The following is a 23,575-nucleotide window of genomic DNA, read 5'->3' on the forward strand; positions in this document are numbered from 1 at the left end:
CAGGGCAGCCGGGGCCCGGGGCTGCTATCCTCCTGCCTGTTTGAGCATCGCTCTTTCGCAGTACATCCGGATCGTCCTTCCCGGTCACGTTATTCTTTAGCACGCCTTGCAATCTTTCATAATGCATTCTGGCCTGCATCTATAAAGCAAGGCTAAGCTATTGAATCATCATCATACACTGATCAAGGCCCGTTTGCCCCTTCGTTAATAGATCATCTGAAACGCGTTTATGTCTGTGCGCTTTCGTCTGCGTGTTTCGGCATCCTTGGTGCAAGCAGGCATAATTGATCCAACTTACAGTTAGTCATTCGAGCAGCGCTTCGTCCTCCTCTGTTTATATCACATGGACTCTGAGGGGCATTCTCACCTTGATGTCCCTGCTCTCAAGACCTTCACTATCATCGCCGAGTTTAGGTCAAAGGCTCTTGAACCTCTGCCCTGTACATGGTGGCCTGCAGGGAATTCTTTATCACCGCCACACACAAGACAACATTTCGATTATCTCCAATTGTACTTTCTTGAACGTCTCAGTGATATGGACGTTCTTCTGCTTGTAGATCACGACATCTTTCTCAAGTAATTTAGGTTCTCGTACTGAGATTGGTAGGGCAGGTTACACTGGTTTCTTTCAACTGGGGCATTGCTCGTGGTTCAACAGACACGGCCTTAGGGCTCTTAGGATTCTCACCTCCGGCTCTTGAATGCCATCCGACGCCCACCACGCCTTTTTACGCTTTACGCATCTTTAGTCAATGCAGGTCGAGAAACATATGATGGGAAGACACAGTTCACGGGTCAGGATGGGTTGTTCCGCTTCTGTATTCCAAACTATCCTCTACCCAATACAACGCTGGTTCAACTCCGGGCCTCTCGAGCAATATTTGCCGCCAAAGAACGATAACGGATCCCTTTGTTTTGCGGTCCTCTCGCTTCACAGCCGACCTTAACGCGCATATGTCCGTACCAAATGATAGATTCAATCGGACACCATGTTATTGAGCTAGCCAGCTTTCCTAATTCCAGCAGCTGGCTATCCGTAAAGCAGTCTCCGGTCGTCCAGTGCTTCCCAATGGTTCGCAGATAACGATCGATTTCGACCTAATTTTCTAACAAATGGGCGCAGTCAGCAGCAAGCAATGGTGAGATGTAGTAGGCTGTCGAACTCCTCAGACAGGCTTAGCCACAAGAATAGCAAGTCTTGCGGGAGTGGACATACTTTGCTTGATTAAGCGCCAAAAAAGCCATCAACCCTTGTCTCTTAGATTCCTGCACCGTTATGCTTGCTCGGAATCCTTGCTCCGGAGCTGCCATCACTGGGTAAGAGAGAAGCGGAATATATTTCTGTATGATGCTGACTGTCGGAATTTGGGTGAGTTGGCGAATTGAAGTCATGGGTGTATAGAGAGGACTCCTTTGCGTTTGCTTGCCTGTTCAAAGCTTGCAGGATGAATAGGTCAAGCAAGGTGCTGGACAAATCTTCTGTGGTTGTGAAGTTAGTCTTTATTCACCAATGGCTTCTGGAGCCAGGCAAATTTTGGATCATTTCTTCATTATGCTTCTGTGACTAGCCTGGGGAGGTAAGCACTGGGATCCAAGAGCATTCAGTGGTGATGATTCACGGATCTTAAAATGTTTGTTTCGAAGGGGGTTTTACTTGAGTTTGTTGACGGAGGGCATCGCTGGCAACCTACTCTAAGAATGTCTGGCTAGATACCTAACCAGGCAGGTGACTTGTCCTGGGACATCTTAACCTCTTTCCATTCCCGCCTCTTTCTACACATCTCTAGACCTTCTACTCTGTTGAAGCTCCCAACCATCCGGTGAAGAGAGTCTTAAGCCGTCTTCCGTCTATATTAGTCCACCGTCTTCGTCATCCTCTTCTCAATTCCTTCCCCCAGAGAGATGATTCATTGTGTTACCGACGATAATTCACTGCTCAATAGAGAAATATAAGCAAGCATGGTATGATTGTTTCTCTTTTTCTTCTCTCTATCTACCTTACCATTTCGGATCGGAGAGGAGTGAATATGATTAGCTTTATCAAGCCAGTGTTACTCGGGGCAAGTGTCCTCAAGAATCATGCCCAGCAACCCATCAAATGAGTATTCCCACAAGCCATCTGTCCAGCTTGGCGATGGTCAATAGCCGACGACTGAACTTCACTTCTTTATCTAGTCTGCAGCAGCTAACAGAAATCAGAGGTGCCACAACTGCGAAGAAGACGGCCATATCGCGCTTGACTGCAGGAATCCAAGAACCGTATGCACTTCATTACTCCCGCCAGGCTGCATAGCCTCTCAAGCTCTGTACCCTGCTGGCTGACACACCCTTCATATTAGGACAATAGAATATGCTTCAGATGCGGCAGGGCAGGTCATGCGGTTACGGATTGCGACTCGGGGATTGAAAGTGCATTTTTTGAAGGCGTGATGGAGATGGTAAGTTCCTTCCACCAGCCACTTCGAATTGGTAGAATTGTTGCGGTAGTTGCTGTTACTGAATAATGTTTTTGCCTTGTTCAACAGGTTCAACAGGGCCGTTCGGTAGAAGCCTCCCTTCCTTTTACTCTACGAAGGGTATCTTACACTGCCTCCATCACAACTAATACCTCTGCATCAGGCTCGCGAGGAGCGTGAGAAGCGCGAGGGCCGCACTGTCCCCAGTGGACACGCCGTTCGTTACCGTGCTCAGGTCATTCGCACCCAGAAACCTGTTTACGTTCCACAGCGTGGCCGTGTTCGGGGTGGGAGCTTTTACTATCGCCCAGATTATCGCTGCTATCGCCTCAATGGAGCGCGCGACAAGCATCGCAAATCGTCTGACGACAAAGGCGGAGGGAAACAAGCACGGCGTACTGCTACCAATAGCACTAATGACACTGGAATAACTGTCTCTGCTTCAGCAACGGACGCAATTCATTCCCCTGATATCTCAATACGCGGAGGACCAGACTGTGTAGATCCTGCGCTGGTTAATTGGTACGCCAATACCGCTAAGCAGGATGCCGACTTGGGCGAGACCGACAGGCTGAAGAAATGATCAAGCATCATTTACCTCGAGTAGTGGTATTCTAAGGGCAGAATATACGTCTTTTTTGCGGACAATGCATGGAAGACTCATGGGGAGAGGTTAGTCAACCCCATCGCAGAAATCACATGTGTTTGCTACTTACTATCCAGTGAATAGCATGCTACAGCAGCAGGTCATGTATGGGAAGTACTCCCCTGAAGAAATAGAGGTCAGACTTTAGATGCAAACCTGCCACCAGAATTGTTTCCTCGTACTTTCCCTCCTATAAACAGCAGTCCAGATGCAAAACAACTTGTTTCCCTGCCTTCTTCTCATCTCTCCCAAGCCACTACGGCGGTTGATTCTTCCCAGAAGCTGCTGGTGGGATTTCTCTCCAAGAGTCCATGCAGTCTTCCAAAGCCAACGCGTGTTGGATTATCTTTGGCCTGCCAGAAATCTCCTCGGCAGTTCATGCAAGCTGCACAACTTTTTCCACATTGTCTTGCGCATCTGCACTGCCATCGTTGAAACCTCAGGATCTCACCTCATTGCCCGCTCAATGCTCGGCCGCTCCCAATATAGGCCGGAACAGCCTAGCCCGCGATGTCAGAAAGTGGATCGCTGTGTCCAGAATGGGGCTGGTCGAATGCTTCAATTTGCATCGCTGATTTAGTAAATAGTGATACAAAGACAGCCCCATTTGACGCGCGCCCAGAGCCACGTCGCCAACCCCGAGGACGTCGCCCACGCAACCCATGACCGAAGACAACGAGCTGAGCTTTTGATAGGGAAGATCACATAAAACCACTTTCAGCACGGTGCTTGCGCTACATCTCATCACGGCTGAACCTCGCAACCCTGCATGGCATGCCCCCAGGATGCTCGGGCTGGAGTCGAAGCGCCACACCTCCGTATATATCGGCATTTCCTCCGCTCCACTCAATTAGCTGGTGTTGACTCTTGAGAGGAGCTGACATCGACCGCGGTCAAAACAAATATGTGATATCCTGATCTGGAAACTCCGATCGATCGGGTCCACTGGAGTGAAGCTATCTTGCAGATCCCCGATCGCCAATAGGTATTCGGTCGGCCATGAACTTCAAGGGTAACATATAGCTGCTAGACAAGTTTACCAGCAACAGTGGTGCATCAACTGAACTGCTTTACAGATTTCAACAAGCCTCTCCGGCAACGTCATCGTAAGACCAATACGGGGAATAGCTCTCAACCAGTTCATTGACAGAGGCAAGCTAAGAGCAAGCGCATTTTATTATACATAAAAGGAGTGGAGAGATAATAAATACAATCAAAAGATAAATAGACATATGAATGTCACTCCTTGCTTGACAAGGTCGAGCCAGAGCCCATTCAAGCCGTACTCCGCAGGTCGTGGTTTCTGGAACCCAAAAACCACAACCTACAGGAAGTCGAGATATGCACGGAACACCTTGAAATCCACAAGGTGCAACCTCGGTACACAAATTCTGTCCACATGTGCTGAGATATGTGCTGAGTTCCGCAAATATTCACGCCTGTCATCCCAGAGGTCAACCCTTTCTTACAGGGTACCTTTAAACTCCTCGAAGATGGCTGGGAGGAAAGCACCCAGGTCTGAAGGTGTGACTTGTTAGCAAGAGAACCCCCCCCCCCTTAGTATAAAGAGCACAGAGCTTACGAGTCATTTCAATATTGCAATGCACCGCGAGGTCATGGCCAAGCTGGGCGGTGCCATGGTTGCCAGCAGCGATAAAGAAACGCGATCGCAGCTCCCGGTACCCGTTGGGCATTCGGCGGACCTGGTGCATCAAGTAGGAGGTATCGTCGAACTCGGTGGTCGAGTAGTTACCAATCATGACCTTGCCAATGACGATCGTCTCAATGCCTAGCTCGGGCCAAGCGGTCGTGTTGAAACCCAGGGATTCGGGGTGGACAAACTCGATGCTCAATTTGGCGGCGTCGTTGCCGACATACTCGTCTATGTAGGAGGTAGCGCCGATATAGCGTTCCGCGTAGCTCTGGTTGGCCCAGTCCTCTGAGAAGGGGGTGCGGTAGGAGTACTGGTGGGCTATCGGGTTCCAGAGCTTGTAACGGGCAGTCTCGACTGAGTGCCATCCAAACCACCAGTCGTACTGCTCGCCAGTAACTAAGTAAGCGAGCACTGAATCAGTACGGCAGACGAGAAAGTCCCGAGTCAATGCCTACCCTGAGGGATCTCACTGCGCACGGCAATCATGAGAGTCCCGTTTTCAGAGATGGCATAGCCATTTTCGAGTTCGAGGTAGCCGGGGCGAGTATAATAGTCGTGTGCCTCCCAGGCAGAATAAGCTAGCCAATCGTTAGTTATCCAAAAAAAAAGAGGTCCAGTGGAGATATGCTCACTAAAGGCACTAGGCCAAGGGCTACCGGTCAAGCCGTTGACCAAAGCGTCGCTCAAAGGTGCAACTACCGGATTGTAATACCTGTTTGTGTGAGAAGCAGTGATAAGCATAGCTTCCTGACTGTAGGCCTTCAAGCCAGATGGGGGGAGAGCATACTTGGCGTAAGGCTTCTGGAAGTCAGCCTCGCGGTATCCTAGATAGTAGTCGGAGGTGTCGACGTTCAGTGCGGCAGTATCTTGGGAGATGGTGCTCTGGCTGAGCGAGGTCACAGCTGATGCAGAGGCTGAAGCCACTGTGCTCTCAGCAGGAGCAAGCTGGCGACGGTCAATGGCATTGGCTTTGGCAACCGCCAGAACGAGAGTAAGGGCTGAGAAGGAGAACATGTTTCCTAACATGAGACTGAGACAGTAGGAAGTGAAGAGGCAATTGCTTTTTATTTGAAGAAGAGTCAGTCACAATCACTCCTGCAATGCCCTTTATATATTGCCGCTATGGAGCTCTAGTTGCCGAAGCTGCAGGCAAATACTCAACTACCGCTATCCAGAAGGACGGTTTGGTCGCCATCCGGATGAAGACGGACGCTGCCCACAGATCTTCCGTCAAAAGTGCTCCACAATAACGGCTCACCTCTTGCGTACCACTCGTTGAGTCGTTGTGGCCCAGACGTTGATAGTGAAATCCACCGAGGGTGCCACGACCGGGGGTGCCGCAGTGAGGGTGCCGCAGTAAGGGTGCCGCAGTAAGGGTGCCACAGTAAGGGTGCCACAGTTCTCTCTACTAAATAACGCAGCGTTGAGACTTATAAATCTTAAGCTGACGTCAGACAAGATTCCCATGGTGCAATGGGTCTATATCAATCGCCACGGCATCTGGCAGCAAATTCCGAAATGGTTGAAAGCGGCTATGCAATCGTCAACCCGGTTTCCGGCACCAGATGAGCCGATTTCCACAGTGGAAAGGTTGCACTATGGCCAAACTAGGTCTATATGTTATCTTGTGGACAAAGAGATGTCAAAAGGCAATACTTGGCGCCTGTAAAGCGGCCTGGAAAAGCTTTTACCACGGATAATGGCGATCTCTTTTTGTACGGTTCCCGAAAGTCCTACAATGGATCATCGAGGTCTGTGGAGCCAGTAATCAAAAGTGTCAACAGGGTCGCCAGTGAGCGTGAAATACCCCAATGCCCGACTCTCCTCAACATGTCAACCAAGTTCAAAAGAACGGTGGACTCCTGGATCAAGGGTCTGCAACTCTTGAACTCGTGAACTTCCATCACCAATTGACCGACATCAATCGCTAGCTCCTTCAATTCTTGAAACTCATCTGCGCCGTGCACAGAGTAGGCGCGAGATTCTGGGGCATACCTGAGATAGCAGTACCACACAATCGCGGCATGGTAGAGACTGCTCGAGACATGTATATTTGATACGGCGCAGATGGGTAATGGCTCAAGTTGTCGGAGCAAAAGTGCTCCGTGCAAGATTGCACGCTGCGAGTTTAATGACGCAGCCCAAGTCGAGGCATACTCAAAATTCTCCGATGCCTCACGGCTGCCTTTTTTCCCAATGGCTAGCTCTAGGCGGCGGATGTCCGTGGACAAGAGTATGAACGCTGAGTGCCAGAGTGGGCGTACACTGAGAAGATCCGGACCGCGGAAGCGGAGGTGCTTCGCGTAAGTTGAGGTCAGCGATCCTTCAACGTATTGTAGGATCTGTGTTGAGGGTGCCAAGTAACCATTGTCAATGACTGTAGAACAAATATGTTTTAGTTGGACAATCACATTCAAGTGATCATTGCGAGAGAGCTCGCACCAAGCGGATGCTGCGTCACGAGGGGCACTCCTACCTCCTGCCGACTGCAGGAAAGGGCCTCCGCATGTTCGAACGGCCTTAGCCCATTCGATGGCAGATGCGGCGTCCCAGATACTGTGGGGGGCCAGACAAGGGATTGAGTTCGGTGCATTATGCAGTGATGGCTCCGTAATGAATAAACGAGTCATCTCATAGTCATGCATATGTAGAGCGACCGCGGCACTATATAGCAACTGTCAAGACATATGATCAAAATGGCATATCTTGCTACAGAGTTCTTACCGATTTCGCTCTTCCTTTTTTATCCACGCTATCCACGCAACAGCCGGGTCGATCAGACCATGATCGAGAACGTCGGGAATCGCTACTTCTGCGTTGAAAAACTCTTGCTGTTTCGCCCACTGGTCCCAATCAGCCATCGTCTTTGCACAAAAAGCTAACACGTACAGAAGTTACTGTTCCATGAAAGCTAGCTACAACAGCCAGATCTCTGGGTCTCTAATTACATCAATTAGTGACACACACTGAACAGTTAACAAGGAAGTAATAGTGCCTCACCCCTGACAAAATGCCATATGTTTGCCCGATCAAGGCATCCTGTATAAGTGGCAAAGCCTGGTATTGTTGCCTCCCAACAGATGTGATCCACTAAAATACTGAAGTTAGCAATTGCAGAGCTAGCTTTCACGTAGGGACGGTACCGAGTTTAGTATGGTCTGATTTAGTTGCTCAGATATTCTCCTTCCTTGTGTGATTGCCTTCTTCGAGCCAAAGAAAAAGCTGCCAATGCAGCAAATCGCAAGCAGGATTAGGGAGTTTTGAGTCGAAGGGCGAAATGTCGGTAGATGTAGTAGAGGAAATATCGGATGGAATTTTGAGAAATATTTCTGGATACTGAGATTCTATAATTCAAATCAGCGTACAAGACTCGAATGTCAGTGAATTGTGGGTAGAATACAAGAAACTCCGTTGATGGGAGGCCGTCTTGTGATGGCTGCCGGTACAAATGGGTGTGGAGGCGTTGTCGAATTTCATCATCTATCTGCGTGGGCGACTGAATGTCACGTCTTATGGTAGGATCCTGTTCATCTGCCCCAGAAAAGGTGAACCAATGCTGTCGAGCAACATCTGGTGGTATCATCTCTATCTTGCGAGGCTGGTTCCATGGTGATTCATTATTTGTGCGAATCGTAATCGAAGGGGATGATGGTATACTGAATAGCAAGGGGTCTCCGATAGAATTGACAACCTGTCTTATCAGGGAAGGGTCTGGTTGAGAGGAGTATAGCCACTCCTCTTCGTGAGGTAGAATAGCGGAGACATTGGGGAGCTCCAAACCGGGAGCAGGAAATTCTGCTGCTGAGGAAGGCCGCATCTCCAGCATATTATCCGACCCATGAGTTGGGGTAAATGTAGGAGTGGCTCCACCAGAAATTGATGATTGTGCGATTTCATCAGGCGCCAGATCCCTCTCGCTCATGCTGGGACGATCGCCAGATAAATGGATCTTAGCATGGCGTAACATCGAATCACTATCAAAGAGTCAGAAGAAAGTACTGCATCAAGGTGATCAACCTGCAACTGACTGCCGACTAAATGGTCTTTGGCATTTATCGCATAGAAACGGCTTTTCTTGCGTATGAGACCTCACATGGCGAGCAAGATGTGCCTGCTTCTTGAACGGTTTATCGCATTACTGACAACGACGATCAGCGGCCTGAGACTGTTGGCGTGGCATCAATCAACGCTGTCAACAAATAATTCGAGCGCGGCAAGTCCTGGTGTTTTTGACTACAATGGGGGGTTCTAGTCGTCATAAAGGATTAGCCGCCGTTTGGTGTTCCGAGAAGACATAGAAACATTGCAGAGGTGGTGCTCTCTCAAGGCGTGGATAGGGAGTGTGGTATGCCGGCAAAGAAGCCTGCTCTCCGCCGCTGCCGAGAAGAGTCTCACGTGAGTGATTTTTGCTGGACATGTCATTTGAATGGCAGAGGATGTGCTTATACATAAAGATACAGATTATATAAATATGCAAAATCAGCTGATACATTATTATTTTCCAATACAGATGCTCGGTTTGCAAGGAGGTTTCACGGTTTTATTGGTACGTAGTGTTACAGATCCCTTAGACAACATAATTCTATATATTATCATTCCAAGGTTCTAGCCGGTATAAGTTTATATTTTCGCATAGCACCCACTACTACTGCTCTATTGTTCACAACTCATCATCTTCGTCTTCAACGGCAACTATCTCGCGTGAGACCGAACCCATACTGAACTTGTCTTGCGAAGAGTCAGGGCACAGACGAGCGTGCGGTGTCTTGAATTTCCTAGCGGCACGCTGGGATGCCGATGCCAGTTGAGGCTTTTGTCCAGGTAAGGGTGCGTCGGGCAAGGATGAGAAGAACTGGGCCGTAGATGGTGGTCGTTGCTGGAATTCCAGCATTTGTGGGCTCTTGCTTTCCCCAAACTGATTGAGTAGTTCAGGTTAGTGATATGTGTTCAGTAGGGAGCTAAAGATGGGCTGGGAATAAAGGGCAATTGCAACTGTACTTCAGAGGCAGACAAATCCCGAATATCAGGCCGCGCAACCATCAGATCTTCGAAAAAACGTGCAGAAGAGAGGAAGTGCCTTTTCAGGCCTATTTGGACGTCCGACTTGCTCGCCCTTGCCGCCCACGTATCCACGGCGAGCAGGCGAAGAGCGGATCCCGGTCTGGACTGCCCGTACGCATGTTCAATCTGAGTACGTGATATGAGGAGTTCGGGGTGGGCTGCCAGAATCTCCTTAATCCGGACAAGCGCCAATTCCTGCAGTTCAGCAACTTGGAACCGCTCAGCGAGCGTCCATAGCTGAAAGAAGTGTAGTCTCCGAGATGATTTCAGCCCCGTGCTGATATTGCCGCAGTATACCCAAGAGACGAAGTCGGCAAAAACGTCCGGGTCATCGTTGGAGAAGACAAGCTCTCCATTTGGAGACTCGGTGTATCTGTTCTCGAGGAGCTTGTCAAAATATGGGGATCGGTCACATAATAGCTCGATGTGGACGTCGAAGGGGGTCTCCGAGTGCCCGACTGTGAGGTTCACGATTCCGCCGGAGAGCGTTCTAGTCCGGTCAGCGATTATTGGGCTTAGTGCAATAGGTACTATGCTTCTTCGTACCTGCGATCTAGGTAATTTAGTGCCATGTTAGGATTTCAGGAAGCAGCGGGGTCGAGATGGTGTGGGAAAGAGAGCTGAGAGGAACCTTCTCCAAGATTTACCCGGCACTAACGCTTGCATCAACAATATCACAGCAACATGATTGGTGAGAGCAAATTCCGAATATAGAATCGCAACGTGTAGCAGTGGCGTGGCATTGCTTTTTCCTGGGACAGTCAACCGTTGAGGAAGAGTTCTAATGAAGAAAAAGAACGCATTGAGGCCCTGGCGCCCCGGCGCCCCGGCTCTGGGCGCCGTGGTCGCCAAACGCTAGGCTACCCGGCCTCTGAGCCGCCCCCCGCTGGGCCCCCAGGTCACGCCAGCCTTAGGGAAGGCTTCAGCCTTCAGTACAAGTACAAACCTTCCCTAATGACAACCCTCCTCAGCCACAACTCGCGAGCCCAGATCGAGAGCTATCCAACATCACCCCTGGCTGTTTTAAGCATGGACTCATCCACGTTCCTCTTTGTCAAAGGCCGTTTGCCAGCATCAAGCCGCGTTAGCACCCCCTTCTGTTAGAAGCCATCGCCAATGACAAAATGAGCCTTACTGTGCCTGTAAGCTCTTCTCTTAAAATTTCGCATAACCCTCCATCTTCGCTCACCTTCCCAGAACCCGCTGGGCTGCTTCTACATTGCTCTCTCATCCTCCGGCTCCTGCTACTCACCCTTCAATTTCCACAAAACCGTCGACTTCTGTTCAGGCTCGTTGGTCATTCCAGATGGCGTCGCTCACCTCATCCTGCGCCAACTGCGCCATGCCTGCTACACTTCAATGTACCGGCTGCAAGGATACACCCGAGTATAAGCATGGAGATGCGAGCCCTGTGTTCTACTGCAGCAAAGCGTGCCAGACGGACCATCGCCCCAGACACCTAGCCCACTGCAAGACCATGGCGACGCGAAAGAAGCTCGTCCGCATCGCAGCCGTCTGCAAGGCAGCTGTGCTTGGTTACCGGGAACTCGAATACGACGTTGAACTCTCAGCCATCGAGCTTCTGAACAACCGCTTCCTCCTTGCAGGGTGCGGAGTTCCCCGGCTGTTCTGGGATGTCGACTGATGATTTCAACTCAGGCTGAACTTTTGACTCCCGGTAGATTTCACCACTTCTGGCAGTATTATGTAAGCGAGGTCCACTGAGAGTAGCACTAAAGATTTCTCCACAGCCCACCATATTCTTACTTCTTACTCGTCACTGCTAGATGCCCCAGAGTCCAGACCGAACTGCGAAATGGCGCGGCTCAAGTGGTCTTTCTCAGAATGGAAGCATCTTTTCGCAAAGCACCTCGCATCGCAGCCTGCAGATGCGGAACAAAAACGAGAATATGATCAGAAATTTCTTGATCAAATACCCGACCAGGCAAAGATACCCATAATTGCCGCAAGCAGCTGCTCGCTGGCCGACCTCAATAACATCTTCTCTCTCAAGGAGATACCCGACCCTAACCCATTCTTCCGACTTCGCGAAAATGAGTGGATGTCCCTTCCGACCGAGTTTGGTAAGCTATCGGTTTGCGTCTTAGCTTCTTGAGTCTAACACGAGAATAGAAGAAAGATTACGCGCGGATTTAGATATGATGGGCCGCGATCCAAGGAACGAAACAGAGTGCCGTTTGACCATCACAGCGCTCCTATTAGAATGCCTGAGAAGTGAGAGGCAACTGATCTCCCGCGATACTATACGCGATACTATAACGAATCTCCCGGAGTTTACCCTGGAGACTCACCTTACGCTGAATGTCATTCACAAAGGCGTGCTGAAGCAAATGTCAGGGGATATGGATTATTCTGTTTGGCATGAACAAGATGATTATGGAACACATCTCACCATATTAGAGGCTAAAGACCTTGGCGGAGTATCATCAGGCATTAGTCAATGCTTGGCATATATGTGTAAGTTACTCAGTACATTATGTTGATGAAGTCTGATTATTAATGGGTTTCAAAGGCATGATCCACCAAATCCGGAAGCAGGCTGGAAGGGTGAACTGTGTTGTTTACGGCTGCGTTACCGATGGGCGCGACTTCACGTTCCTGAAAATCAACAACAACACTGAGGTAAGATTATTATCACATCTTATGCATAATAACGCCAAACTAATCTTCATGCCTAGTGGACTCAATGGAGACCGACTGCGTTCTGGAACCAAACAACGAAGCATCAAATATACACAATGTTACGACTAATCATACGCAATGCCATAACGTCTTCCCCTCGGTCTTCGGTTGTGCCAATAACGCGACCCCTCAACCCTGAACAACCGCTGACGTTCACGCCCGGCCACTATCACATGCGAATTGGCAGTGAGGAAGATGAGCAGCTGGAGTAATTGGAAGGGGACACGCTTCTATTTATTTAGACGAAGGCCTCACACTTATGGAGTCTATGTCTACGGCAAGATCAATGGAGCGTCGGAAACCAATAGGTATCCTTGCGCTTCATAGCATCCGATGGGAAAYTATGGAGTCTATGTCTACGGCAAGATCAATGGAGCGTCGGAAACCAATAGGTATCCTTGCGCTTCATAGCATCCGATGGGAAGCTATGGAGTCTATGTCTACGGCAAGATCAATGCAGCGTTGGAAACCAATAGGTATCCTTGCGCTTCATAGCATCCGATGGGAAACTAAGGGAGTTTTCGGGAAGGAGTTCATCGTTATGTCTACTGCAAGAAGGCGCCCCGGAGCGGTTGGCATAGCCGGATTTGATGTGAACCTAAAAGTTGAAATGGACGAGCACCACCGGTAGAGATGAAGACTGCTTCCATGGAGAGAAATGCGCTTCTTTTTCTCCTGTGTGCCTCAAAAACCAGATTTAACAAGGGTGCAATATTACTTTGCCTATGGAACGGAACTCCAGTGGGCTATCTACTACGAAATAGCAGTGACCGCAATCCGAAACTTTTCACCTACCCCTCCCCGGTATCGTATCTCAGTTCACAATATACCGAGGCTAGCCAGAACCATAACCACTTCGACCAAAGTCTCCCTACTCACGACAGGCCTTTGGCTTGGCATCCCTCTTCTTGAAGACGACGTCAACATCGCGCAACAAGGTGAACCAGAAAGTCTTCTTGACCGGCTCCTTGTCCCCCGCGAGACGAATCTCAAAGTTACGCAGGAGATGAGGGATCAGCTTGTAGACCAGGCACGTTGCGACCTGCAAAATGTCAGTGAGTGGGAATTCTTGCCCTATCCTCCTGGAAGAGGGGCTTGTATGCCTGAGGAAAAAGGAGTAGGCGAAATGACTTACACTCTTCCCAATGCATGCAGTGTCACCGGCGCCAAAGGCAAGCATGACCTTCTCCATACGTTCCAAGTTGCCGTTGCCGTTCAACCATCTGTCAGGGTTGAACATGTCCGCATCTGCGCCGAAAACGTCCTTGTCGTACTGTACAACCGCGGGATTGATACCGATATGGTAGCCTTCGGGGATGTAGACGCCGGCAATCGTTGCTCCGCCCGGGGGAACGACTCGCGGGAGATGGTATCCGACGGCTGGGTGGAGACGCATCGCTTCTTGGATGCACGCCTTGAGGTACGGGAGGGTGCAGGCTGCGTTGTATGAAATAGGGGTCTGAAGGCTGCGACCGGCGTATGCGGCGTCGACTTCGTCGGTCAGTCTCTTGTAGGTGTCCGGGTTGCGCATCAGATGGTAGAGAGTGCTGGTTAGGGTTAATGTTGTTGGATCGGTTCCACCGAATCTATCCCAGACAGAAGACAATCAGCATACCGGTGTAGAAGAAGTAGGTATTGGAAGATATAACAGAGCCAGGATAAGAGTACACTTACAATGCGGCTAGCAGCTCTTTATGAACGTAACCGGGCGTACAGCCAGAACCACCCCCCACGATAGCGCTGATTCCACAGAACTTGGCGATGATATCCGGAGTCATGTCAACACCCAAAAGCAGGTCTTGGCAGCGCTTGGGAATCATGCGGCGCAGGTCAATGCCAAAACCTTGTGTGGCCGAGATAGTAAGGTGACGGAACTTCGAGGACGATTGGCAATATTCGAAGAATATCCCCACGGGGTTCCTGGGCGAAGCCAGCAGGGTTCCATTGGCCGCGAGTGGTAGCAAACCCTCAATTGCACTCAAATACGTCTCTAGTCCTCCAAGTTGAGGGACAGCGTTGAAGCGGTATCCATAGAGCATCTCGCCAAGAACAGCAAATACGTGCCTGCGTCAACGAGCGTGGTAAGTAACCGTGCAACCCTATTTGTGGAAGTTGGATACTCACATCTTCAAGGAGCACCAGAGGTCCGGCTCGGTCTGATAGAGGGTGTAATTGCCGATGCGCGAGGTCAGATCTTGTATATGGACGTTGATAATGGGCTCGAGATCCAGGATGCTTCCCATGGAATAGACGTTCTTCACAATATGCTTCTGCAGCTCGTTCCGGGAGACGACGTGTCCGGGGTATCCGATCGGGTGCGGCAATTTCCAGGCGTCGTAAAATGATGTCTGCCTCGTCAGTACCATGATGATGTAAAGGGGAGGCAGCCTCTTACCCTCTTGAATCTGGATCCACTACCGTAGATAATCTAGCTGCGGTCAGCATCGGTTTGCGATTCTTGCGAGCACGCTCACCTCAATGGCATTGGGATCCGAACAGATTATTTCGCCGGGCTTAACGCGAACCAGAGGACCTGCAGTGGTTAGTGGGAAGAGGCTGTGAGGAACAAGACCATACCGTATTGTCTATGCAGATCGCGATGGACATCGTCCATGTTGCCCTTATATACCTGGTATTGATACCAGAATCTGCCGAAGAATGCCTTCAGCGGCCCTGGGATCTCTCGGAGAGGGTGAAGAAAGCGACAATATAGGGAATAGATGGAGATTAGGACTATGTATATGACGAACCAATTGATGAGGAACATTCTCAACAACTGGATGACGAGCCACATTTTGCGTGCGATGAGGCTGCAAGAGCCTGGTGCAGACTGCGCTGAGGGGAAGTAGAAATGGAGAGAAGAGTTGGTCGAGGAGAGACTCATGTTGCCCCCTCCTGCTCAGCTGGGCGAGCAACGGATATATGAGGATAACTTTCATCTTCCAACTGAGACAAACAGCGATCCAGGCCTGGCAGATTGGTTTTTGAGAGATTGGATCGTCGCCGCCAGCTCCCGTCTCACTGGTAACTCAACCACAAACGCAATTGAGAAGAACAGCAACCTCCATCATGCGATGTGCACTCGTTGGTTGTGGAGTGTTGATTTTCTTCTGACAAACTGCATAGGCCTGGAAGGGGCAACGATGATCAGTCAAAAATGTTTAGCGAAAGAGGAGAGGGAGGACGGGAGGCGGCATGATCAGACTTTTTGTCGCCCCGACATGTCTGGGAAGGAGATTAACGTCCACCGTCCAGCTTACCAGTTCCCCTTTCCGCACGTCTGCCAGTTACAAACTTTGGAACCACGCAAAGGCTCAAGCCAGCTGCTAAGGATACAGAAAGGAAACTTGGTTGATGCCCTTTGATGCCGTCCATTGACCATGGCATGGATTTCAATCTGGACCGGCGGTTGCAGACTCAACCAAACAGCGCATCCCTGTTTCAACACAGCCACTCGTATCTCCGCATACACCTTTCTCATCCTGGCAGCAAAGCGGGTAAAGACGTTATTGAAAAAGCCATCCTGCAGGGATGCAGTGACCATGGTTCAACCGACGGAGTGACAGCGGACATGCTTCTACCCGTTGTCAATTGAGCTTGCAAGCTTCGAAGTAATGCGACTCGATCAGGCGGGAGGTGAAGGCCCATTGTCTCATCTAATTTTACCAAACTCATGAGGCTGGGAGGATCTTCGCTGATCATCTGCTTTCAAAGACATTCTTATGTATCCGCATAAACCGAACCTGTAATAGAGCACGAATACCACCTCATCACGTCCAGCGCATAAACCATCAAGAGCTGCAAACCATCATCTCAAATCAACCCACCCCCTGCCCCAAAAACACGCCCGAACCTCCCTCGCCCCCTTCCCCAGCAACGCCCCCCAAACCCCCGCCGTCCCCGGCTTGACCAACTCCTCCACCTCCAGCGAAACAAGCACATCAACAACCCAGTCCTGACACCGCCGCTTGCCGTCTCTTGGCGCCGGCTCAGACCGAATGATCTTGATGACCTGGCGGCGCTGCTCAGTCGTTAGATCGGCGATCTTGGCCATCCCCTCCGCTGGGAACGAGGATATGTCGATCCCCTCGCGCGCGTCGAACTGGTACCATAGCGGTGAGAGCGAGATGGGTTGGACGTGCAGCAGGTCGCCGTATGTTGCGCTGGGGGTGCGCAGCAGGAAGGACCAGTGGGAGCGGCTGGTTGGGGTGAGGCCTAGGCCTGAGATGGGGAGGAGGAGTTCGTGGGTTTGGGGTTGGGGTTGGAGTTGGGTCATTGTTTTGTTTTCTTATCCGTTTGTTGTATTAATGTTGGTGCAGATAGCGGACGTTGGTGCTTGGGTTCTGGGTCGGTTAGCCTGGCCGGGATGGAGAGGTAGGGTGGGTTCTGATGCATGCTGGTCTTACATAGCATGGACCTGCTACTACTGGTGACCTTGCAGATAGCTTGGTAGCACGGGGCTAGAACCCTCGGAGGATATCGATATCGCGATGCGTTCGTTGCCTGCAGCTAGAGTGTACCCGGTACCGGGCTAACTTGACCGTTTGCACGGCGATCTAGCAGCTCATGCTAGTCTGGTTGAAGGTGAAGATCGTCAGATTGACGAGATGAGATGCGATCAGATGAGGTGAGATCGGCTCTAGGCAACCAGGCATCCCACTTGAAGCCTGGTCTGGACCAACCAAGCAATCGAACTAAGCGCGGGCGTTGTGAGACAGAAAGTGTAAGCGAGGCTTGTCATTGGAGTAGCCTGTACTTTTGTCACCACCTCATTGTGATGGTATACCAGGACGAGGAGCGTGTGATCCCAACCAGAGAGCTGTTTCTAGTTGCAGGAAATAAGAAGGTGCTTCAGCAAATAGTGCCTGTCCGTAAACCTCATGTCATGTCCAAGAACCAACCTAGATAAGCAATATACATACCAACCACCACTTGCACTACTTACTATATATATCCAACCCTGTCCCAACAACTATCCAAGTGACCCCAAAACATGCTTCCAACTGCCCAGCAATCCAAACCACTACCTTCCACAAATTCCACTTCCCACGACCTGCGCTCGCGGATACAGTACCCGTGGCGAACCACCACTCATAGGAACCGGCACCTCGCCATTACTCGATACCGTAATATCCTGGCAGGTATAGCCCTCGATGAGTTGAGTCCCCGCAGCGTAGCCCGTATTCTGAGCATAGAACGTCGAAGACCCAGCTCCAGAGCCGGCGTTCGTGAGAATCGTAATAACCTGCGATCCATCGTAGCCCTTGCGCATGACGAGTGTGTTGGAGGTTGTGTGGACGGCATAGTTCTGTTGTTTACCACATTAGTCTCGACCAGAGACCGGAAATATATTGATGGCTAGGAGCATACCATGTAAGAAATGTAACTCTCGTCGAGATAGATAGCATGGTTTCGGATCTGATTGGTCACGGCAATGAAGTTGTATAACTCGCTTGAGGTGTCGTACCCAGATAGCCAAATTGCCTCGCGGTTTGCGGGGTCGGCGTTACCGGAGTAGTGCTGTTCTTGACCCGCGTAGATGATGGGGATGCCGTCCGAGAGGATGACAAAGGCAAGGACGTTTTTGGCCTGCGAGATGTCGTTCGTGTACCTGCGCAGGTGTTTAGTAGTATCCCAGATGGAGATGGGGTTGAGACGGCTCACGAGGGAAAGCGCGGGTTATCGTGGTTCTCGATAAAGTTACCCAGCAGCGTGGAGTCAGGGCAGATATACTTGACTGTTTCGATCATGTTGGCCAATTCGCTGATGCTGCCGGATGTGGAGCTGAAGGCCCTGAGAAGGGGGTAGTAGCTTTGCACCGTTAGACTAGACAAGGGTGATGACGGGAGGGGAGAAAGGTACATGGGATAGTTCAGCACCCCATCCATAACATCCTGATAAGCACATGTATACGACGGGTTACCATCAAAGATCTCGCCCACAGCATAGACACCCGCGGCATTGTTGAAATCACGCCAAAAGTCTTTCTGGACGTGCTTGACTGTGTCAACGCGGAGACCGTCGACTATCACCATTGTCAGCCAAATCAATCTACACCGCACTTAGAGGATGAAAGAGATCATACTAGAGTAGTTCGACACAAGATCCGCAATCCAATCATACCAGATAGTCTTCACATCTTGCCGGGTGGTATCAACATCCGGCAGGCTGACGGCGTCCGTATACAGCCAGCAGTTCTCGATCGAGTCCTGGCTATCATAGTTGATGTTGCAAGGGGAATGGAAGTAGTCTTGGCTGTTGAAGGGGTTGAAGACGCTGTAGTCCACCGAAGAGGCAGGGGCGTCGTATCCCTGCAGGTGGTCTTAGTACAGGTACGTCCACGGGTATAGGATGCGATGCCTAGGCTAAGACTGAGGGACTCACCATGTGATTGGCAACTACGTCGACCATCAGGTACATCCCCCGCTCGTGCAGCGCGTCAGCGAGCGCGCGCAGGTCATCTTCATTGCCGAAGTGCGGGTTGAGGGCGTATCTATCTCATCATTAGGCTGGTTCTATAAGAGTAAAAAGTCGACGCACATGTCCTGCTGCCAGTAGCCGTGGTACGCAGCTCCGTGGGCCCCATCCTCGAGGTTAGCAGTCACCGGAGTGATCCAGATGGCCGTGAAGCCCATGCCCTGGATGTAGTCCAGCTGGTTGATGATGCCCTGCCATGTCCCGCCGCAGTATTGCTTGTTCTAGTTAGCAATAGGATGCAGTCCAGACCTCGGCACAATACATACGGCTGCACTAGTATTGCATTCAGCAGTTGTCGAGTTGTCGGTGCGGGCGAAGCGGTCGGTGAGTAAAAAGTAGATGGACTGCGAGCGCCATTCCGCCGGAGTCGCTGCCAGCGCTGCTGCTGCAAGGGAGAGAACAAGGGCCGACCGCATGGTCGCAAAAGGGTTATCGATGGCTGTGATGTGCCTACAACAGATACTACGGACATGGCTGTATTTATAATGGTCCAAGATCGCCTGACGAGGTTTTAATCTCCAAGGTCCGGCCCTGGTCGGAGGTCTCTGCATTGGTTGGTGGGAGGTCCGCGCCGATCCAGCCACGATGCACCGATGCAGGAAGATTTCAGGGGGCCAGTGGGGAGAAAAAGGCAAACTGTAATTTGAGCCCTCGCAGGATGCGGGGAAGCCCTTGAGTATCATTGGTCTGCGGTGCCTGCTGAAGTTGCATTCTATAAACACTACTCACGGCGTTTCCGGCCCCCAGCGCCAGCCACACTCACCACTGCAGAGTCCAATCTAGCCCCCAAGCACCATCGTTTGTAAATCGGCCCAGTCCGGTTACGAATAGGACCCGCGACTGGACATCATATTCTGCGGTCACCTGTTGTCCGTTGAAAGTCACTGCGGGCGGCTCGGCAGGGACGCCAAAAATGGTTACATTCGCCAAAGGATTGGTTTCCTTCCAGTCGCCTTGGGATGAAACACTAAGGGTGGATTGAGAAATCGCAAATTGAACATCGAGCGCCGCTTCTGGTTGGATGCTCTCCCCGTCATCCAGATAGAGCTTGCCCGATGCAGTGCCGTCACTACCGAGAGCAGCCAAGAGTGCCCATGGCGTCTTCCGGGCTTCCCTGATGGTCAAAGCAGGTTCTTGCATTGGCAGGATGCTTCCTCCCCGAACATAGACCGGTATGTGTCCGAGGGGCGCATCGATTGTGGTGTTGACTCCGGGCTGGGCGTCGACTGCGGTCTGCGTGTACCAATCGTACCATACCTCTCCCTGCCCTACTCCCGGGAAAACGCCCTTGACAGTACTAACTTGGGGTTCGAGAACTGGAGTCACCAGGATAGACGGGCCAACCAGGAACTGATTGTCAATGGCTGCGAGAGAGGGATCGTTGGGAAACTCCCAGGCTAACGCCCGAAGCACCGTAGAACCCGTGACATGTGCATCTTGCATCAATGTGTAGAAGTAAGGTAGCAGGGCATATCGAATTCTCATCGCCGCCTTGCTCGCATCTATGACTGATGCCCATCGGTAAGGCTCCTGGGAAATCGCCCCAAGGACATTATGGTTGCGATAGAAAGGGAAGAAAGCCGACAGCTGCATCCACCGGTTGCAGAGTTCCTCAGCAGAGTTTCCACTAAACCCGCACGTATCTACTCCGAACATTGGTATGCCAAAGAGAGAGAACTGCAGCGCCTGCGAGATGGAAAAGTACATCGACGACCATCTGGAATAGTTGTCCCCGCCCCAATGGCCTGCCCACTTTCCGGACCCGGCAAAGGTCGAACGGCCGATTATAAACGGGCGCTTCTCTGGCGCAATACGAGTCAAACCCTGGTGGGTTGCCCGAATACCCATGTGCCCGTACAGACTGTGTACATCGTACTCGTGATAGCCATCTACATGGGTAGCGTTCGGTGAGACCGCATGCACCGCAAGGTCATGTCCCCTCTGTACATGATTGATCACGTAAGGCGGGTAGTTCACATTACGGACTCCAGGCGTGGGCGACGTACGCAAGTGCGGGCTGGTAGTCGTCGTAGTCTCCGTAATCGTGGCTGCGGCCTGGCTAGAAGAGGCCGCAGAGGCGGAGACAGCCTCGGTGGCATTAGACTGCTCGAATCCTTCAGGATAGTCGTAATCGACATTTCCCGGCGCACCCGGCAGTCTGAAAGGTGGATGGACTGGGTTAAGTGTCCGGTAAGGGGACCCGCAACTTCCCACGCAGAAAGACGATACTTCACCCATGTCATACCATACCCCGTCAAACTTGACTTTCTCATACCAGGTGACAAGTTCGCTGGCCCAGAAATCGGCCGCATCTGGGTGATGCCAGTCGGGATAAACGGTATAACCAGGCCAAACTGCCCCAATGTACAGGCTGCCATCTGGATTCTTGAGAAAGACGTCTCGTGCCGCTCCACGAGTGTACGTGTCATAACTGGAACTATCAGCAATACTCAATCAGATGCAGAATCAAAACTTACGCGTCAGACGGATTTTCAGGATTTGGGATGTATAACGCCGCATCAACAATCGGGACGAAATGGCGTCCACCTGCGTGAAGTTTGTCCAGGAACACTGTGGTGTCCTCGTACGAGAATCGAACCTGGTCGTTGTCAAAATCCCTATAGCCATGCATGTAATCGATGTCGGCCCTAACCAACGTAAGCAGCAGCTCAGTCAAATATATACTGCGTACTAACCAGAGATACTCCAGCGGAATCTCGAAATTTACAAAGTTGGCCAGAACATCTTCAAAGACCGACCAATTACTGTAACCCCAGCGGCATTGATGGAAGCCAAGTGTGTCGTACTTTTGCATAGCAGGGAGTCCAACAGTGCTGCGCTGGTATTGCATCGTTACTTCTGCCACTGTCGGCCCCGAGTAAAAAGTGAGGTCGATGCTTCCTCCAATGGTCCGCCATGTCAGACCTTGAGGATTCAAGACCACCTCATGGCCATGAGAGTTTCTGAGGAAGACTCCGTGCGAGTACGAAGTATAAGATTGCGTCGGGTCAGCCTCGCTGCTCTTCACGTATGCCTGCTTGCCATTTCCATCCACGGCGTAATATCTTGTATCCACGTAGAATGCATGCTGTCCGTAGATGTTTCTATCTACAATTAGTGCCTGAAGGAAGCCCACATAATGCAACGTACACATCAATTGGGTTGCCAATGTCGGCAGCGTAGGTGGTCAAAGTAGCGTTTCTCAACAGGCGCAGCTGATTGATTCGCTCTCCTAGCCCATACAGATTGTATTCCTCCGGCAAAGTCGTCACAAATTCGATGAATTGATTCTCAAACACCAGGACAGAGCCGGCCGTATTGAAGAGCACTTCTCCGGTCGATTTACGGGCCACCTGGAAATTGAAGGTGGCATCGTTTGACCATGTCACAGAGAAATCGCTGTGCGACTCGGAGGCATCTGCGGCCGGTTCCGGCCGGGGGACGAATTCTTCTGGAAGAATATACCAAGACGCGTTCGAAGCGTCGACGTAGGTAGGAGTGATTTGTATGTTCAGGCGATCGGTCTCCTGGAATTGTACCTCCAGGGTCAGCGAGTCGACATCCGTCCCGTATACATTGCATGGCTCTCCGGCCAGAGTTAAGCTGGCAGTAAAGCCATAGGCTGTTTGTTGCACATTGGACGCCCGGTAGCCAGGACAGACGGACTGGGCATTGACGGCTTGCGGGTCATTCACATTGGCGATCAATTCGGCACCGACATCGACGAGGTCTGCGAGGGTGGCCTGGGCACGTTGGGCGGTCGCGGTCGCAACCTCGGCAGCGGGCTGGAGGGCGTCCTGGACTGCCCCGAGAGCTAGAACGGGGAGGGTCCCAGCTAGGTGCATGAAGCGGACCATGGTGGGGGAAGATGTAAATGATCGTACGATGATCAGACAACCAACATGGCCTTGCCCTTGATTTAAGGAGATTGTAAAGTCGACAGGGAAATCACAGTCACATACGTACGGCCTTGAGCATGCTGTGGCACCGTCGCGGGATGATCATCCGCTGATGTTCCAGTGCAACGATGGATGCAAGGGGCCTTGGTGAGGGATTGTTGTTTGCCCAGAGAGGGGCATCGCGAAGCCAGCTGATAATGCGGGGAGACCAGCCCCCGCGCGGAATCCAGGCCAGAGCATTGTTGAGCTTGGAACTTGGAACTCGAAGGGATCGATCGCCGGGTAGCGGTGGAAGAGCGTTGATTGGCCAGTCGTCCGATAAAAGACCGAGCCTATAACAAGGCCGTTAAATCTCAGGATCAAGGGTGAACGAGAAGAGGTCGAGTACTATTCCAGGAAAGATGGGGAGGTTGTGGAGTGCGAGGAGGGTCCATCTCCATCTCCCCAGAGACTCAGCGAGCGTAATATTACTGACCAAGTCCCCAAAATTACCGGTGAGCAACTCGAGCCGCCGGCTTCCAGCCTCCTTTACCCCTACCTACCTAGGCGAGCGCCAAAGAACTTGCGACCAAGCCTCAACGCTGATCTTGGTATCCTTGCGGTACCATGTCCAAATCACATGGAATACAGAGATCCAGCACTCCAACAACGTCAAGATTGTGACTGCGAGGCCGAAGTC

The 23,575-nt window shown here is 51.2% G+C and overlaps 8 protein-coding genes across 8 annotated transcripts; 2 read left to right on the top strand and 6 right to left on the bottom strand.

Moving 5' to 3' along the window:
• Nucleotides 1-2,098: 2,098 nt before the first annotated feature.
• Nucleotides 2,099-3,039, top strand: DSM5745_04595 (uncharacterized protein; the record flags this gene model as incomplete). Its single annotated transcript, XM_026746611.1, has 3 exons — nucleotides 2,099-2,259; nucleotides 2,360-2,438; nucleotides 2,620-3,039. The coding sequence occupies 3 exons, from the start codon at nucleotides 2,099-2,101 to the stop codon at nucleotides 3,037-3,039; spliced, it is 660 nt and encodes a 219-aa protein (XP_026604091.1).
• Nucleotides 3,040-4,567: 1,528 nt separating this feature from the next.
• On the bottom strand, nucleotides 4,568-5,770 carry DSM5745_04596 (uncharacterized protein; the record flags this gene model as incomplete). Its single annotated transcript, XM_026746612.1, has 4 exons — nucleotides 4,568-4,620; nucleotides 4,685-5,152; nucleotides 5,212-5,334; nucleotides 5,389-5,770. The coding sequence occupies 4 exons, from the start codon at nucleotides 5,768-5,770 to the stop codon at nucleotides 4,568-4,570; spliced, it is 1,026 nt and encodes a 341-aa protein (XP_026604092.1).
• Nucleotides 5,771-6,489: 719 nt separating this feature from the next.
• DSM5745_04597 (uncharacterized protein) lies at nucleotides 6,490-8,678 on the bottom strand (the record flags this gene model as incomplete). The annotated part of the gene is made up of 6 exons (XM_026746613.1): nucleotides 6,490-7,420; nucleotides 7,481-7,599; nucleotides 7,646-7,696; nucleotides 7,757-7,846; nucleotides 7,900-8,100; nucleotides 8,157-8,678. 6 exons carry the CDS (start codon nucleotides 8,676-8,678, stop codon nucleotides 6,490-6,492), a joined length of 1,914 nt encoding a protein of 637 aa, XP_026604093.1.
• A 738-nt stretch (nucleotides 8,679-9,416) lies between these two features.
• On the bottom strand, nucleotides 9,417-10,389 carry DSM5745_04598 (uncharacterized protein; the record flags this gene model as incomplete). The annotated part of the gene is made up of 3 exons (XM_026746614.1): nucleotides 9,417-9,671; nucleotides 9,755-10,307; nucleotides 10,364-10,389. 3 exons carry the CDS (start codon nucleotides 10,387-10,389, stop codon nucleotides 9,417-9,419), a joined length of 834 nt encoding a protein of 277 aa, XP_026604094.1.
• Nucleotides 10,390-11,123: 734 nt separating this feature from the next.
• On the top strand, nucleotides 11,124-12,732 carry DSM5745_04599 (zinc finger MYND domain-containing protein; the record flags this gene model as incomplete). The annotated part of the gene is made up of 5 exons (XM_026746615.1): nucleotides 11,124-11,425; nucleotides 11,534-11,901; nucleotides 11,951-12,295; nucleotides 12,351-12,460; nucleotides 12,517-12,732. 5 exons carry the CDS (start codon nucleotides 11,124-11,126, stop codon nucleotides 12,730-12,732), a joined length of 1,341 nt encoding a protein of 446 aa, XP_026604095.1.
• Nucleotides 12,733-13,391: 659 nt separating this feature from the next.
• On the bottom strand, nucleotides 13,392-14,886 carry DSM5745_04600 (uncharacterized protein; the record flags this gene model as incomplete). The annotated part of the gene is made up of 4 exons (XM_026746616.1): nucleotides 13,392-13,562; nucleotides 13,656-14,106; nucleotides 14,195-14,584; nucleotides 14,645-14,886. The coding sequence occupies 4 exons, from the start codon at nucleotides 14,884-14,886 to the stop codon at nucleotides 13,392-13,394; spliced, it is 1,254 nt and encodes a 417-aa protein (XP_026604096.1).
• Nucleotides 14,887-17,543: 2,657 nt separating this feature from the next.
• On the bottom strand, nucleotides 17,544-19,413 carry DSM5745_04601 (alpha-amylase; the record flags this gene model as incomplete). Its single annotated transcript, XM_026746617.1, has 7 exons — nucleotides 17,544-17,828; nucleotides 17,891-18,131; nucleotides 18,185-18,545; nucleotides 18,606-18,831; nucleotides 18,905-19,013; nucleotides 19,061-19,212; nucleotides 19,264-19,413. The coding sequence occupies 7 exons, from the start codon at nucleotides 19,411-19,413 to the stop codon at nucleotides 17,544-17,546; spliced, it is 1,524 nt and encodes a 507-aa protein (XP_026604097.1).
• Nucleotides 19,414-19,756: 343 nt separating this feature from the next.
• On the bottom strand, nucleotides 19,757-22,854 carry DSM5745_04602 (glycoside hydrolase family 31 protein; the record flags this gene model as incomplete). Its single annotated transcript, XM_026746618.1, has 4 exons — nucleotides 19,757-21,428; nucleotides 21,475-21,645; nucleotides 21,694-22,101; nucleotides 22,148-22,854. The coding sequence occupies 4 exons, from the start codon at nucleotides 22,852-22,854 to the stop codon at nucleotides 19,757-19,759; spliced, it is 2,958 nt and encodes a 985-aa protein (XP_026604098.1).
• Nucleotides 22,855-23,575: the final 721 nt, after the last annotated feature.

Source organism: Aspergillus mulundensis, assembly GCF_003369625.1.
Source record: "Aspergillus mulundensis strain DSM 5745 chromosome Unknown scaffold_4, whole genome shotgun sequence".
Classification (NCBI taxonomy): Eukaryota; Fungi; Ascomycota; class Eurotiomycetes; order Eurotiales; family Aspergillaceae; genus Aspergillus; species Aspergillus mulundensis.